General features: G+C 34.2%; 1 protein-coding gene across 3 annotated transcripts in view; it reads left to right on the forward strand.

Moving 5' to 3' along the window:
* The window catches only part of LOC119635753 (hemicentin-2), a 39,357-nt gene that overhangs the window by 5,171 nt on the left and 20,208 nt on the right, over positions 1-13,978 (forward strand). Inside the window, exons 2-3 of one of the 3 annotated variants that reach the window (XM_038030752.1) lie at positions 9,708-9,835; positions 11,650-11,724. In XM_038030752.1, coding sequence (XP_037886680.1) covers positions 9,708-9,835; positions 11,650-11,724 — 203 coding nt within the window. Of the gene's footprint in view, positions 1-9,707; positions 9,836-11,649; positions 11,740-13,978 lie in introns of all 3 variants that reach the window. The other 2 variants (XM_038030750.1, XM_038030751.1) reach the window with 2 other exon arrangements.

A 13,978-nucleotide genomic window follows, 5' to 3' on the forward strand; every position in this document is an offset into this window, starting at 1 on the left:
CTGAATGAATTTCCAACAATTCAAGAAATCCAACAACTCAAGGAATTGCAACAATTTCAAAAAATTTCGATACCGAACGGTATCCTCCTGCGGCTTTTTGCAGATTTCCTTAAAGTCAATGGCCTGCCGCAATACACTAAATTCCAATTAAGCGGTGAAAACGAATATTGAAAATTGGAGGGGGTAAGTAACGCGATTACAAAGAACTAAACCATACGTTGCCAACAGAGAATACTTGACAGCAACATTCGACACACAAAGCGCTCAAAAATTGGGTTCAAGTCGATCTGTGGACAAATCAATAGTATTTCGAGCTTAAAATTAAATATAGTGTAACTCGTCGGTAAGATAGAATCTTCATACGATTTTAGGCCTGAAACTCGGGGCAAATAAGTTCTTCAACCAACTGAAGGGGCATTGCAAGAACTAATAGATGCGGCCAGAATTAACAAAATGTTACGGCAGATAACTTTTCATTATTAATGCATAATGTAGTGAAGTATGTAGGGTATATACGTAAAGAATATTTATATATCCGATTGCTGCGATTCTCACAGCCGGTACCCTTACCACTAAATGAGTAAATTTGTTTTTTGTTTTTATCGTTTTCATTAAAATTTATGCTTCGGTTGATACTACAATATGCTAAAATTAATAATAAAACCTACAACATATTTAGCATTAATAATTTCTCATATTTTAACTTAAAAAACAGAACATTTTTAACACTAGGACTATCGCTTTATACTCATTTTAAGTGTTTCTAGCGAAAGGAATCGTTTTGATTCCCTTTCCTTGTGGTTGCCGCGAAGTAGATAGGAAATTAAAACTTGTCATAAAAATTTTTTAATCTATTATTTGCCTCCAGGCTGAAGAATAGTTATGATCTGCAAACATTCATGCCCACAGTAGGGAAGAAATTGAAAGAACCTCAAAAAATATATCTACTGATAATGTAAGCTCTCGGAGAGACCTCATAACACATTCTTTTTTGCATGTATTAGTTGGGCTGTGTCCAGCGTTTGGTAGCATTAAGTCAAATGCTTGTAAGGTTGATCTGTAGAAAACTGGAAACTTTCAAAAGTTATTCCAATGCCTAAAACTGGGGCTTCGTTCACCATTTTAAACCTGAGATCCGTAAGTATCTTATCTGTACTATCGAAGGTATTTGTATATATAATATGTCAAATCTAGCGGCATGTGGCAGAGTTTCACTTATTGAGCAATCAGCAAACAGGGTATCGCCGAGATTGCAATGCTACCTCTACGCTACTTGACGTTACAGAGTCGATAAGAGGAAATTTAAATGGCGAGATATTAAGCATTCTAGTGTGATTGAATGTTGCAACAAGTACATTGTGTTCGCTTATAAAATGCAATCTGCCAGGCAGGGGCCAATTTAATATCTGTTGAAGGTCAGCACGCGTATACTTGTGCAGGTAAATATTCAATTGTTGTTTCGTGGTACCCAGTCAAAACAACACAATTCACGACACATTCGACTGAGTTGAATGTTCGATGAGAACTAATTCTTTGCTATTGAAAATCTCGACACCTAAAATTATGGAACTTTGTGCCATGGATTTCGGGTATATAAGAATTCAAATGACAGGAAATGAATTAAAATCTGTGAACAAGTCGAGAATTTTCGGTCTTATTATTGACCATACCGTGTTGACACCATTTTTACTCTTCGGCGACCGCACGGTCTCAATATGTACCTGCCTTCCCATGTGAAGATTCCTTTCCTTTCTAAGCTCCTACAAAATTACCAAGGCTTGACATATTGAATTCCGACCTTAAGGAAAAGCGGCCAGCATTTGCGAGCAGAAGAGAAATTGTGTTCCTTCGAGATGATGTGAAACCATATGCTACAATGGTAAAGCAATGAAAATTTAATGCGCTTGGACAGGAAACTCTTAGCCACGCACCCTAATGTAGCTCAATCGGATCAATCTACTGAGATCACTTGACAATTATCTGATGGGAAGAAAATGTCCGTCTTCTAAAGATGTGCGCACGGCTATTTTATATCCAAGGATTTGAAAATCTACGCCAAGGGCATCAATAAGTTCCCAGCAAGATGGGAATGCATAGTTGCCAATAATGGAATTTATATTATGATTCAAAACTGATTCACATGTTATATTAAAAATTCGAAAGAACTTCCCGCCAATGTAACATATTAACGACATAGTAGGCGCAAATTCATAAAAGCTATTTAAAGATCTTTGCATATAAGCAAAAATCAATAAAAAAATTTCGAAATTTTATTTGCCTCATGAACATTTCATTAATGTTGTAAAATTGAAAAGGATCCAAATGATGTACACGTTTGTTCTAGGGTTAAACAAAGAGCTTGTGTGTGTGTGTGTGTGTTCATTTTATTTTTTTTTTTTCGTTTTGAAAAAAAATTATTTGCATTTCTTGGTACATGTTTTTATCGATTTTTTATGCTCCCCACGCGTTAAGCCAACAAACCTTTTGCAATCATGCCATCCTGTACATCCGAGAACCGAAGCAGAACACCTGTAATATATTGTTTAAATATTTTGTTTTCATTTTGTATTTGAATTTTATATTATTGTTTTTAAGTTGTTTTCTCTTTGTGTTTTAAAAAAAAAAAAGTTGAAACACGGACAGAAAGAGTCTTATGCCTGATTAACATAAAGAAGGGGTAGCAAAAACCAGCCAGCAATAGGTGCTGTACTTACATAATAAAGTTCACAAACGCACAGAAAATCTGAGTTAGTCAGTTTTTTAGAGAAGAAAAGCAAAACAGGTAACAACAAGAGGCGAACGAAATTCACTCAGCTAAAGGGCAGAAAATTAAATAAATAAATAAATTCTAATCTGCCAACAATCAGAGCATATTTTATAAATAAAACGTTTCCATAATTCCTTGCATATCAGACGAGATTTTATTTGCCTTAAATCTTAAATAGAACAACAATTTTACAACCGAATGTTTACGATAATACGAACGACGTATGAAGACTGTACAGTCTCGAAGAGGAATAATTTCTACCTTACCTAAGCTAATACAATTCATGATTTATTTTCGTGATATTTTTAGCAAAATGTTCACCTTATTTTCGTGTGGAGGCATGTCTTTCATTGGCGGCCTTCTATGGAGGTAAACGCAAAACACGAAGTGGTCTGGTTCAAAATATTTAAATTTAATTGGTTTGCCACAGAGCTTTTTTATTCTTCATTTACTTAAGTGATAGAGTGGCCATGTGTGACATCTTGTTGCCCTTTCTTTATTGATTTTTCATGAGAACACTTGTGTGGATCAGAAATGAAAAAAATAGTTACGTAATCTAAGTTTCATATAGAGGAGATGTATGTCAAATTACTATAATGGACCAATTATTACCATCAGATATTAAAAATTCGTACTTTTTGTCGTAGACGGAATTGCTTTTCGTAAGAATGATTGGCAGTGAATTTCAAAAACTAGCCTATCTGCGTTCAGTGCGCGGCCATTAGTTTAATACGTGGAAATACCACTAGAAACTAGAAAATTTCGATTTTCTTTTTCCATTCAACGAGTCTTTCAACTAAAGCTTTTCATAAATAGTGGTCGCAAACAGGGTCCAAATCTATTTTTAGTCCATTCTTAAAATACGTCATAGTCCCAATTTTCATTAAACTTTGAAAATTTCCATCGATAGGTGGGACACAAAAACAGAGAAAATTATGGAAAGACATTAGACAGCTAGACAGACATTAGTTAAATCTATTCTTGAGTTAAAATACGTCATTGTCCCAACTTTCATTTACCGTTTCGAAAATGTCCAATTGTAGGTGGAACAGAAAAGCGCAGAAAGACATTAGACAGATATACAGACAGTGGTCAAATCCATTTTTAATCCATTCTTGAATTGAAATTTGTCATTGTCCCAATTTTGTTTAAATTTCGAAAATTTCCATCAACAGGTGTGCCACAAAAACACAGAAAGACATGGAAAAACAACAGATAGACAGACATACAGGCTAAAATTGATTGAAAAAATGTTTCTGAGGAGATCGGTTTTAATAAAAACTGACTTATGTTGAGCGATTTTGCTTGCAACACACACATGCACAAACTTGGTGTATTCTACGCCACGAACGGTTTAAAATGTAAACATTTTCCTTGTATGTAATGAAAATCTAAAATTCTGACAATAGACTGAAACAAGAAACAAGTCACGATTCTAGCTGATTATAAAATTCAATCTTATTCATTTCATTCATTAAGGCTCTTAGTGTGAGCCAACATAAGCCAGTGTAATAATAAATTTAATGCGAGCTGTTGCGGCGTTATTAACATGCCAAAGTTGAAGTTCATAACTCATAATCGCATTTGGTTCATTAAATGCACTTCTTTGCTTCAACAGTGTAGTCATATTTCACTAATGCAAGGCAAGCATAAATAATTACTTATTGTTTACTTGTAACATACGCGGAAGAAAAGAGCTTAGTGTTCGTTTGTTGTATTTAAAACGAGAAATATAATATCTTTGAGCATTGAAATGTGGAACTTTCTCTGAAGGTCTTAACGATTTTTTGAAATCATTCATAAATCTGATGATATCATTGAAATCTTATTCTTTACTTATCAGCTTTTGCTCTTCTAAACCTAGTCTGTTTCTCTGAGGTTTGTGCAATTAGTCGATAAATCCAATATCATCTTTTCAACTCTTTGCAACTTTGCAGAAAAGGCAATGTTTAAATACGTCCTTCCCCCGAACACTTTTTGGAATGTTTTTTTTTTGATTATTTTTCCCGTTAAAGGAAATTTGCGCTTAATTATTTAGATTTACTTCAAAAATTATACATCACTCAATAAATCTCCGATTTAACTTGCGATACTTGGTCGTTATGGACTCTTTATCCCTTTTTAAGATAGACGGCGAATGTTATAACACGCCCATGCCGAAATACAAACGGCTTAACCTTTCCAGACGACTTTGCCTTTTTGGTCACGTTAGAACGATTACGTCGGTTGCCCTCCGCTCGGTTGGTTGCCGATTTGACTATGGAGTGTACTGATTATTCCACTTTTTTCCTCACACTTTAAAATCTACAACATGTTGTGGCTTTCGTTAAAATAGAGTAAACGCGAACAGACATTTTTCATGGATAAAAATGTTCATACAAATTAACGCGTGGCCTACTTTTTGATATCTTTAGCAAGCCAGCTTTCTCATACAACTTATTATGATGTTCTTTGGAACAACTGCCTAATTCGGTCGACCAAAGCATTCAGCCTTATCGGTACCTATATGGCTTTTTTTAAAATAAGCAAACTGCAGACAAATTTATTTTTGCGACAGCTGTAACATCTCTTAAACGAATGGTAATTGTTCTTTCTTTCCAGAAAGCTTAACGGTTAATCAACAAACGAAATTCAGGGCTTTTCATTGTTTCGAAAATTGGAAAAGCATTGTTCCATAAATTGTATGGTGCTATCCTAGGTCTATGAACAGTGTAGCAAGATCCTAGCATGGGTAGTCTAGCATGTAAGAATAGCGACTGTCAAGTCACTATACGCGTTTTTAAATCTGAAGTTCAACAGACCTTACTTTGGTCATAACTATATGGAATGCTCAGTCGGTAAAGGCATAACACTGACCAATGGGCACACATCCACAAGACTGCGACCATCTCTTTCCCTATATCCTTCCCTTTCCTCATATACTTCTGACTGTCATATGAATCGTTACTCGCCTAACGAAAAAAAAAACAGTGCTGTCAGATCGGAGACTTATTGAGTGAAGTTCTACTTAGAAAATGTGTCTTCATTAGGAATAATTAAAGCGATGTGTTGATGATATACATGCTTAAGAACGAAACCAAAGTCTTAGGAAACGAGCATTCTTAAATGCGGAGCTTAGAGGCTTGGTTATTAAAATCGAATCAATAAAATTTTATCAACCTTTTCTAAATATATGAAAGTTTCATGCCGAACGGGAATAGTTTAATACCTTAACTGAGGTTCAGCCTGGCAAGGTGAGTGTTATTAACGATGCAAGATAACTATTAGTTTGTTTTCCCTTAAATCCTATAAATTGGCAAAGATTACGTGGAAAAGTAATAAAATTGACTCAGGGAAAATTGAGAGAAAATTTCTAATGAAAATGTTGTACATGCATACATAGCTCAGCATACATTTGATTGAGTTAAGCATATATGGTTCGGCTACTCCCTTATATTTTATCCTTGTTTTACTTTTCTATTTTTTTTTTTTTCTTTTAATGTTTTTTTCCGGTTTTCCTTAATTAGTACGCAAACTAACACAATTGCTCAACTACAAGTTTGTTACACTTTGCAGTCGTTACAGTTGTTTTGTACATTTTTTTACCAGATGCTACTTTTTCTTGTCAATGTAGTCAACCGATCTAATGAACCTCAATTAAAGTTTGTTTACACATCATGCATATGCGCTATATTGAATAGGGTAACATATGATAAAAACTAAGAACAATAGCAAAAGACAGTAGAATAAAAAGTTTTAATTGCGACTTTAGCAAAAAAAAAAAAAAGGTTAAAATGTTTTCTCAATTGCTTTTAATTGGCTGCAATAACCATTATAGTATCAATTGTTTGATATATTGAAAAAATTTTTTCAACACAAAAATTTTCATATGCATTTAAAAAACATGATATAGAATAAGTGAGTACAAGTTTAATGATGTGTTTTGCAATAGTTCACGATGTCTGTTGATATGTGAAAATGAAAAAAGTGAGACGTGTTTTTTCCTAAATACGTTAACAAAAACTATGCAACTATGCCAGAGGCTTGGAACATAGAAAGACAACTACATTCGGTTTTGACCGAATCTTTTAGACTCATCGCCGTTATCCTGAAGAGGACCAAAAAAATGAGACAATTAAATTTTCATGCTCTATAATATGGAATGGGCGAGGCTGATTTTCTTTACATTCAAAATAGAGGTTTTTGTCCTGCAGGGGTGTGGGGTGTGGGGTTGTACGCTTATCCTTTGAATAGTCTAAGGGAGTTTCAAATTCTTTTATAATTTTCTAGACGAAACCTTCATTTTCGCTAACGTGGGAATGTTCATCGCAAATATTAAACAGTTGCGCGGACGAATAGACGGACATGTTTAGGTTCATTCCAAATTTCAAACTGCTCAAGAAATTACAGATTTCATAGGGTTTATGTAGCTTGTTTTTGTGCTTTATATAAAGGTCATGAAAAAAAAAAAAATTAAATTTCGATACACGATATTACTGGGTAGGCGTGGCTAATTTTTTCCATTTTTTTATTTAGGTGCTATTGCATCGCCTATAGAAAGTTTGTAAATTTATCTGCTTTAGTTTAGGAGCAATGAAAAACAGAGGTGTTCTCAGTTTAGAAGGAGCTGTGCGCGTGACCTTCGACCGATTTGGCCCCTTTTCAATATCATCCTCCATGCAAGAACTTGCAATATTTTTGTCAAGTTTGAAGTCGATAGCTTCACTTTTGCGGCCAAGAGAATGTGACAGACAAGCGGACAGACGGACAGATTCTAAATCGATTTAGAATTTGATGCTGATCAAGAATATATATATTTTGTGCAGTCTCTGATGTTTACTTTTGAGCGTTGCGAACATTTGGACAAAACGAGTACACCCCCCATCGTTAGGTGACGGGTACAGAAAAGAAGAAAAATTAAAAATATATTCGTAACATAAATTTTGTGCTTGTTGTTACTATTAGGTAACTTCAACAGGCTTACAATAACGAAATAGAAATTAATTGACTTACTACAGACGAAAGCTACAATTTTTAATACAGATTAGATATTATATAAGAATGATTTTTTTGAAAAGTTGTGCATAAAAGGAAGACCAGAATGATATAAATTTAGTATATTGGACTTACTTTGTCAAAGAACTTTTTATTCTTAACCTGTTTATTTATTTATATGTATACAGAGTGCTACAATGCTCGTTAAGCTTAAAACCTTAACTTTGTTAGAACTGAAGCAAAAGAAATCTTTAAACTAAAAAATTTTTTTTGGACACTTAAGCATAAGTAAGAAAAAAATCATATGCTCGTCTAGCTCAACCACACAGTCAACAACTCGATTACGTCAATTTGAAGTGCAACACGTGAACACTACTTAAAATCGAGCGCAACTCAATAATAAAATTTTAAATTTTAGTTAAAGCATGACGTTGGCAGTTTTAATGGAAGCAACTCTACTCAACCGTGCAGAATGAAATTAGGTTATACTATAAACCCCATTTAGTTTTTTAGAGAGGACGATAAATGGGTTAACGGATGCATAATTGAACATGCATTGCATGGCTTAGTTTTGTAAAAAGAAAATTCCTTGTCGCGCGGATAGGAGCATTAACATTAAATCCACTTCATAAAACAGGCGAGTCAACGACATCATTTATCCAAATCCGCAATGAAGGTTCCGCCTAGTACTAACCTATTCCCATACGATGGGACACCTGAATTCCTAAATAAATCTCTTACAGCAAAAAGTGTAAACTGTTTCTGCAAATATTTAAAGGGATTGACATCGCAAACCAAAATCCAGTAAACGTCGTACTAAGCTAACATATAACGGGTAACCAAAGATATAAGATGATGAAAATTGGCCCACAATAATACTCTCATATAAAAATAAGAATCATGTTAGACAATGTGGTGTAGGATATGTAATGGTCGGCCTTACCCAATGCCCAGCTTCAAAGGCCCCATGAAATAGGTACATTCTTGGACAGTTTCAAATTTGGAATGCACCTGAGAATGTCTGCCTGTGCGCCTATCTGTTCGCCCAATTATGTAGTATATGTGGCAAAAAAATTCTCCCGTTCGCAAAAGTCAAGATATCGCCCACAAATTTGCAAAAGAATGTGAAACTTTGCGTAGGACACGCCTACATTGCCCACGCGCCTATGCGACAAAAATCTTGACTTTGAACTTGAAAAAGAACCGCATCTGTCACTCCATATTATAAAGCATGAAATCTCACCTTTCAGCCCCTTTTGCACTCGCTATATAATAATTATTGCAATCATTAGCATCAAAATTGTCATTAATAGCGATTATCCGCAAGATTCGGAACCATGCGATGCAGTTGATAATCCAATGTAAATGAAGCAATATTTTCCATGTTTTCTTCACGTTCTACGTGCACAAATATAATCTGTCATTAGTTTATGTAAATTGGTTATGAGTAAAAATATTTGCATTGCCGTGATGCGCGACTCTCATAGCGCCAACAAAAGTGCGCGTAAAATGGGAGGCACAAGAATGCATGAATGGGGAAAACCTTTTGATTAAGCAACATAATAATTCATGAGTGAGTGTTGCTTCCAGCATACATACATACATACATTTTTGGTGTAACATGGTTAACGCTTACTACGCGGTATCGAAACCGTGTTGCATGAAACTTTTCTATTCACTTATTTAAACTAAGACTTAATATGGAAAAGTATAATTTAGACTTGGATATATATTTATAATATAAACCAAATTTGTATCCTGCGTTGTGTATCGAAAGCACTTCTGAAGATGTAAAACTTTGTAATCGTCGAAGCTAAGTTTACTTTAACTCCTTATCAAAAGATGAAATCGAAAAGTAAAAAATATATTCTCGCCGCCATACTATACGAGAAGCACCTGTCTATACGATATTATAAACAAACAAGTTGGGAACATACAGTGATTAAAATCATACATTTTTTTGCAGATCAAAAGTCCATATTAACCGACAGCGATTGGAAGAAGCTATGGATGCGAAGCGGTATAAATCCCGACTCAAAATTGGATAACAATAACATCGATACAAGTGACAATCCAATGTTCGAGGACAGTGAAGTAAGTAGTAACGAATGATACTCGTCTTGTGTGCTTATTCTTTTGTCAGTCACTGTATGTGCGTACAATTTCATAAATTGTGAATTTCTTGGTAAAAAGAAAAAAAAACACTCACTCTTAAGTTTTTTTCTTTGCATTCAATTCAGTTTAAGTTATTCTCATTACGAAAAGAATTAAATTGGAATTTTGCAGCTGACAGGTGATTGCAAAATCGGTCATGAACGTATTTTATATACAGAAATATAAATAATGGGAGAAAAATATTCTTCTATTTAAATAAATCATTTCAACAGCATTGATATTCAATTACCTTTGGTTATCTTAAATTTCTTCTTTTTTTTTGGTTTTTTTTTTTTTTTTTTTTTTTGTAGTAACAGAGATAATCCCTACGATATAAATTTCACAGTGATAAGCATAGCAAGGTTTTGTAATTGACAAAATGATTGATAGTTAGAACATAGAACATGGGTGTATGTTCGTTTGAGTTGCAGATACTCGCAGCTAATTGTGTGTTAATTACATAAGAAACTGAACAGAAATTCCCCCATAGCTGGGTAGCGATATCACTTATCCCTCCCTATTCAGGTTGATTTAAATAATCTGGTGTTAGTTTGTTATGTAAGCTGACTGCATAACCCGCAAACATTCCTTAATGTTATTACAGATATTCTTACATTTTTCATATTAGCTGACCTTCGTTGAGGATATAATTTACGGGAATCTCTCGCATCCCACATTATTGTGTTTTGCGTGTCATTGATTTATTAAAAGTGCAACTTAAAGGTTTTATCACAGACAATATATCATGCAAACTGCGGTCATGAAAACTGCTGGAGAATTATTGCTTTTTTAAAATATAAACTCATGGCATGGGAAAGAATTGCACTAAAATCAAAAGAAAAAGGGAAAGAGAAGGAGAAGGAGAAGGAGAAAAATATAATTCATTGAGCAGTTGAATCAAAGACAAAAAGTAAACTTCAAGCAACGGTGGTTCTAATTAAAGGAACTAACATTGACATATTATGTAATAGAAGTGGAGCCACTTACGGTGATTGAATCTCAATAGGTTCTTACATTTGCATTTTGATTATGTTCAGTGTAATAATTGCTTAAAATATTTTTTTATATACTAACAGCCAAGCTTATCCTTTTTTTTTTTTTTTTTTTTTTGCTTCATTTCAACTCTGAGGTATTGTTTATAAGAAAGATCAGATGTTTATCTCTTTTAAGACATCGACTGTTTTTTAGCTCTTCTACCATGCATTGCCGAACCTTACTTGTTGAATGGGTTCAACATTTACTGAAAGTTTTAACTTATTATCACTTACATATTCAACCCGAAATCTTGTGCTACCTTAAGAAGTGTTCGATGTGTTAGTCTTGCTGGGCACAATTATCACAAATTTGTGTTTGAAAAGATCCGACATAAGCCGATTTCCGTTTCCGCTACCCTCTTGCTTGAACACAGGTATCCTTTAATGCAGACTTTAAAGGATATTTATATCACATATATCACATATATCATCATGGGAGGGTTTGTCGAATTATTATTAGATCTTAACTAGGATTTACAGACGAATACATGAACAATACGTTTTAGGGAATGGCTTCAGTAGCCATTGAAAAGAGAAAAACATTTACTTCCTTTGTCTCTTAATTAAGTCAATCAATTTTACCTTTCTATATTGGAAGCCATTCTTTGTTTTTTTTTTTTTTTGCTTATTAAAATTGCTTCCAAACTTTTCTTTCAAAAAAAAAAAAAAAAAAAAAAATTTGTTGCTTTTGTATTTCTTTTGGCTAAAATTTCTTTCCAGATGATGGCACATAATACGACCGTCCAGCTAGGTGGTACAGCTTTCCTGGTCTGCAAGGTGTCCGGAGTGGATAGAGTGGGTGTAAATTGGGTTTGTTTAATTCTAATCATTATCAACATTTATTTATTACTGATAAACAAAACATTATTTGTTTCATCTATTGATGAAACAATTCGAAGACACAAGACACGACAGCATTTGCAGTAAATTGATAGGTGATGTTTTTTTTTTTTTTTTTGATTACGAAAACAACCCAATAGGTCCTGTTGATGTAAGTTACTTCTCTCTCTTCATAAAGATCAACTAAGAAAAAAGGTAAAAAATGAAAACGAAATTACTTTAGGGTATCGTAAGCCAAAATTGATGTAAGTAAAAAAGAATTGTTTTTTTTTGGTTCTATCATTGCGAATGTTAATATCGTAAACTAACGACTTGCACTTGAGGGCGGCGCAAGGTTATAAAATATCACATTACATTGCTTATGTAGATACACATTGATTTTGTCGAGTGGTTGGAGAAAGTGGAGAAAGCAATTAATTTCGTACGTTCACTGAATAAATATCCGCGATTGCACAAAGGCAATAAAGAAAACAATTCACTCACTCAAAATTTTGTCATCTGCATTGCAGGCCCCATTGATTGCAACAATTAAATCAGCGTTCGATACAGTCCTACAATTTTAAACTTTTGCCAAACTAATTGACGCTTTGTCTTTGTTCGGCGATTGCGGCAATTGCGGCGTTTCTCTTTTACGCTATCATTTAATTAAAAATCTATCCTCAAAATCGACATTTTTTTTTTATCTTTGAAAGAATGTTAAATTTAAATGCAATTATATTGATCCTCATCTTGCCAGGCCGGTGTCTCTGGATTACTTTTGAACGAAAGTTCCTTGACTATGTCATGTTGCATTTTAAAGAAATATACTGCACATGGCAGCCATGTTTGATGTGTGTACACTTGTCTGCGAACACTTGAAAGTAGCAGGGAATTTCTATGGCTCTAGCATTGTGCAGATTAACTAGAAAAATGCATAAAAAAGTGTATTATTATTATTATTATAACAACAACACTTTAAACTTTTAGACGCGTTTGTCTTTAAACGGCAAGCAGCACCAGACATAAATCTTCATTCTTTTCATTCGGATTCTTATACCCACCATTGTAGGATGGGGGTGCACGGATTTTGTCCCAACACCTAAATCGAACCTTCAGATACCCTATAAAGTATGATCAGCGTGAAATTTGGCGTTGATTTACCCATGTCTGTCCGTCTGTGCCGCTGTCTGTCGCGACTCTCCTGGTCGCAAAAATGAAGATATCGAATTCAAATTTGGTAGAAACATTGGAAGTTTCTTCACGTAGGTTGGTATTGAACATAGGTCAAGTTGGTCGGAGCCGAAACGCGCATTGCAGCGTAAACTGAACATAACTCCATTTTTCTTAGCAAAAATTTGCGGTTTTTTGCTCGCTACTCGGATATTATTAAAGCACTATTTTACGAAGCCCTCTACTCCTTACATGGACAAATGGATAACATCCGCCACGCCCACACAATGTCACAAGTGACTAAAGTTTATCTTTTTCACTTTTTTGATGTTTTACGCTTACGCTTATTATAAAGCAAACAAGACGGAATGTTGGAAACTATTTTGCGCACTCCTCAAATGAAGACATATTATCTGCCTAAAAATGATCTAATTTTAAAATGGATGTGATAGAGTCCTCGATTTATGTTTTCTTAATAATACCAGCGATATGGATATCAAACAGAAGAACATGGCGGGGAGAATGGGAAAAGCATAGTGGTGGGTATGCGAGATTCGTCTGTCGCCGAGTATAACTTTCTTATTTGTTTACATTATCTTTCAAATAGAATTTTTCAAATTCACTTGTAGAATATTTTCGATAAATTAAGTTAGTTCGATATATTAAGAAAAGATTGGTTTTTGCGAAGTCAAAAATAGTGTTTGTTCATTCAAAGTCTCGCCAAATATGGAAAATTCAATATTTTAAAGCGTCGTAAAAGTTTCTGAAGATATATTGATTCCTCTACGGAAATTTCTTCCAGTTTTTAAAGTCCTCTTAAATTAAAGGAACCGTGCCAGAACGGCCATGTTTTCCCTAAATAACTTTGCTTGTTTATCGAAGTATGGCTTTAATAACTTCCGCTAATATTTACATTCCTTAATAATGTGCGTTTTTTTAATTTTTAGGCTCTCTCTCTCGCTCTCTCTCTCTCTCTCTCTCTTTTAAATTACTTGAATTAAAAACCTTATCTTTCATTTCAAAACCTTTTTGCTCTTTATTGCGAAAAAGTTTGTCAAAT

Source organism: Glossina fuscipes, unplaced genomic scaffold (assembly GCF_014805625.2).
Source record: "Glossina fuscipes isolate IAEA_lab_2018 unplaced genomic scaffold, Yale_Gfus_2 27, whole genome shotgun sequence".
NCBI lineage: Eukaryota > Metazoa > Arthropoda > Insecta > Diptera > Glossinidae > Glossina > Glossina fuscipes.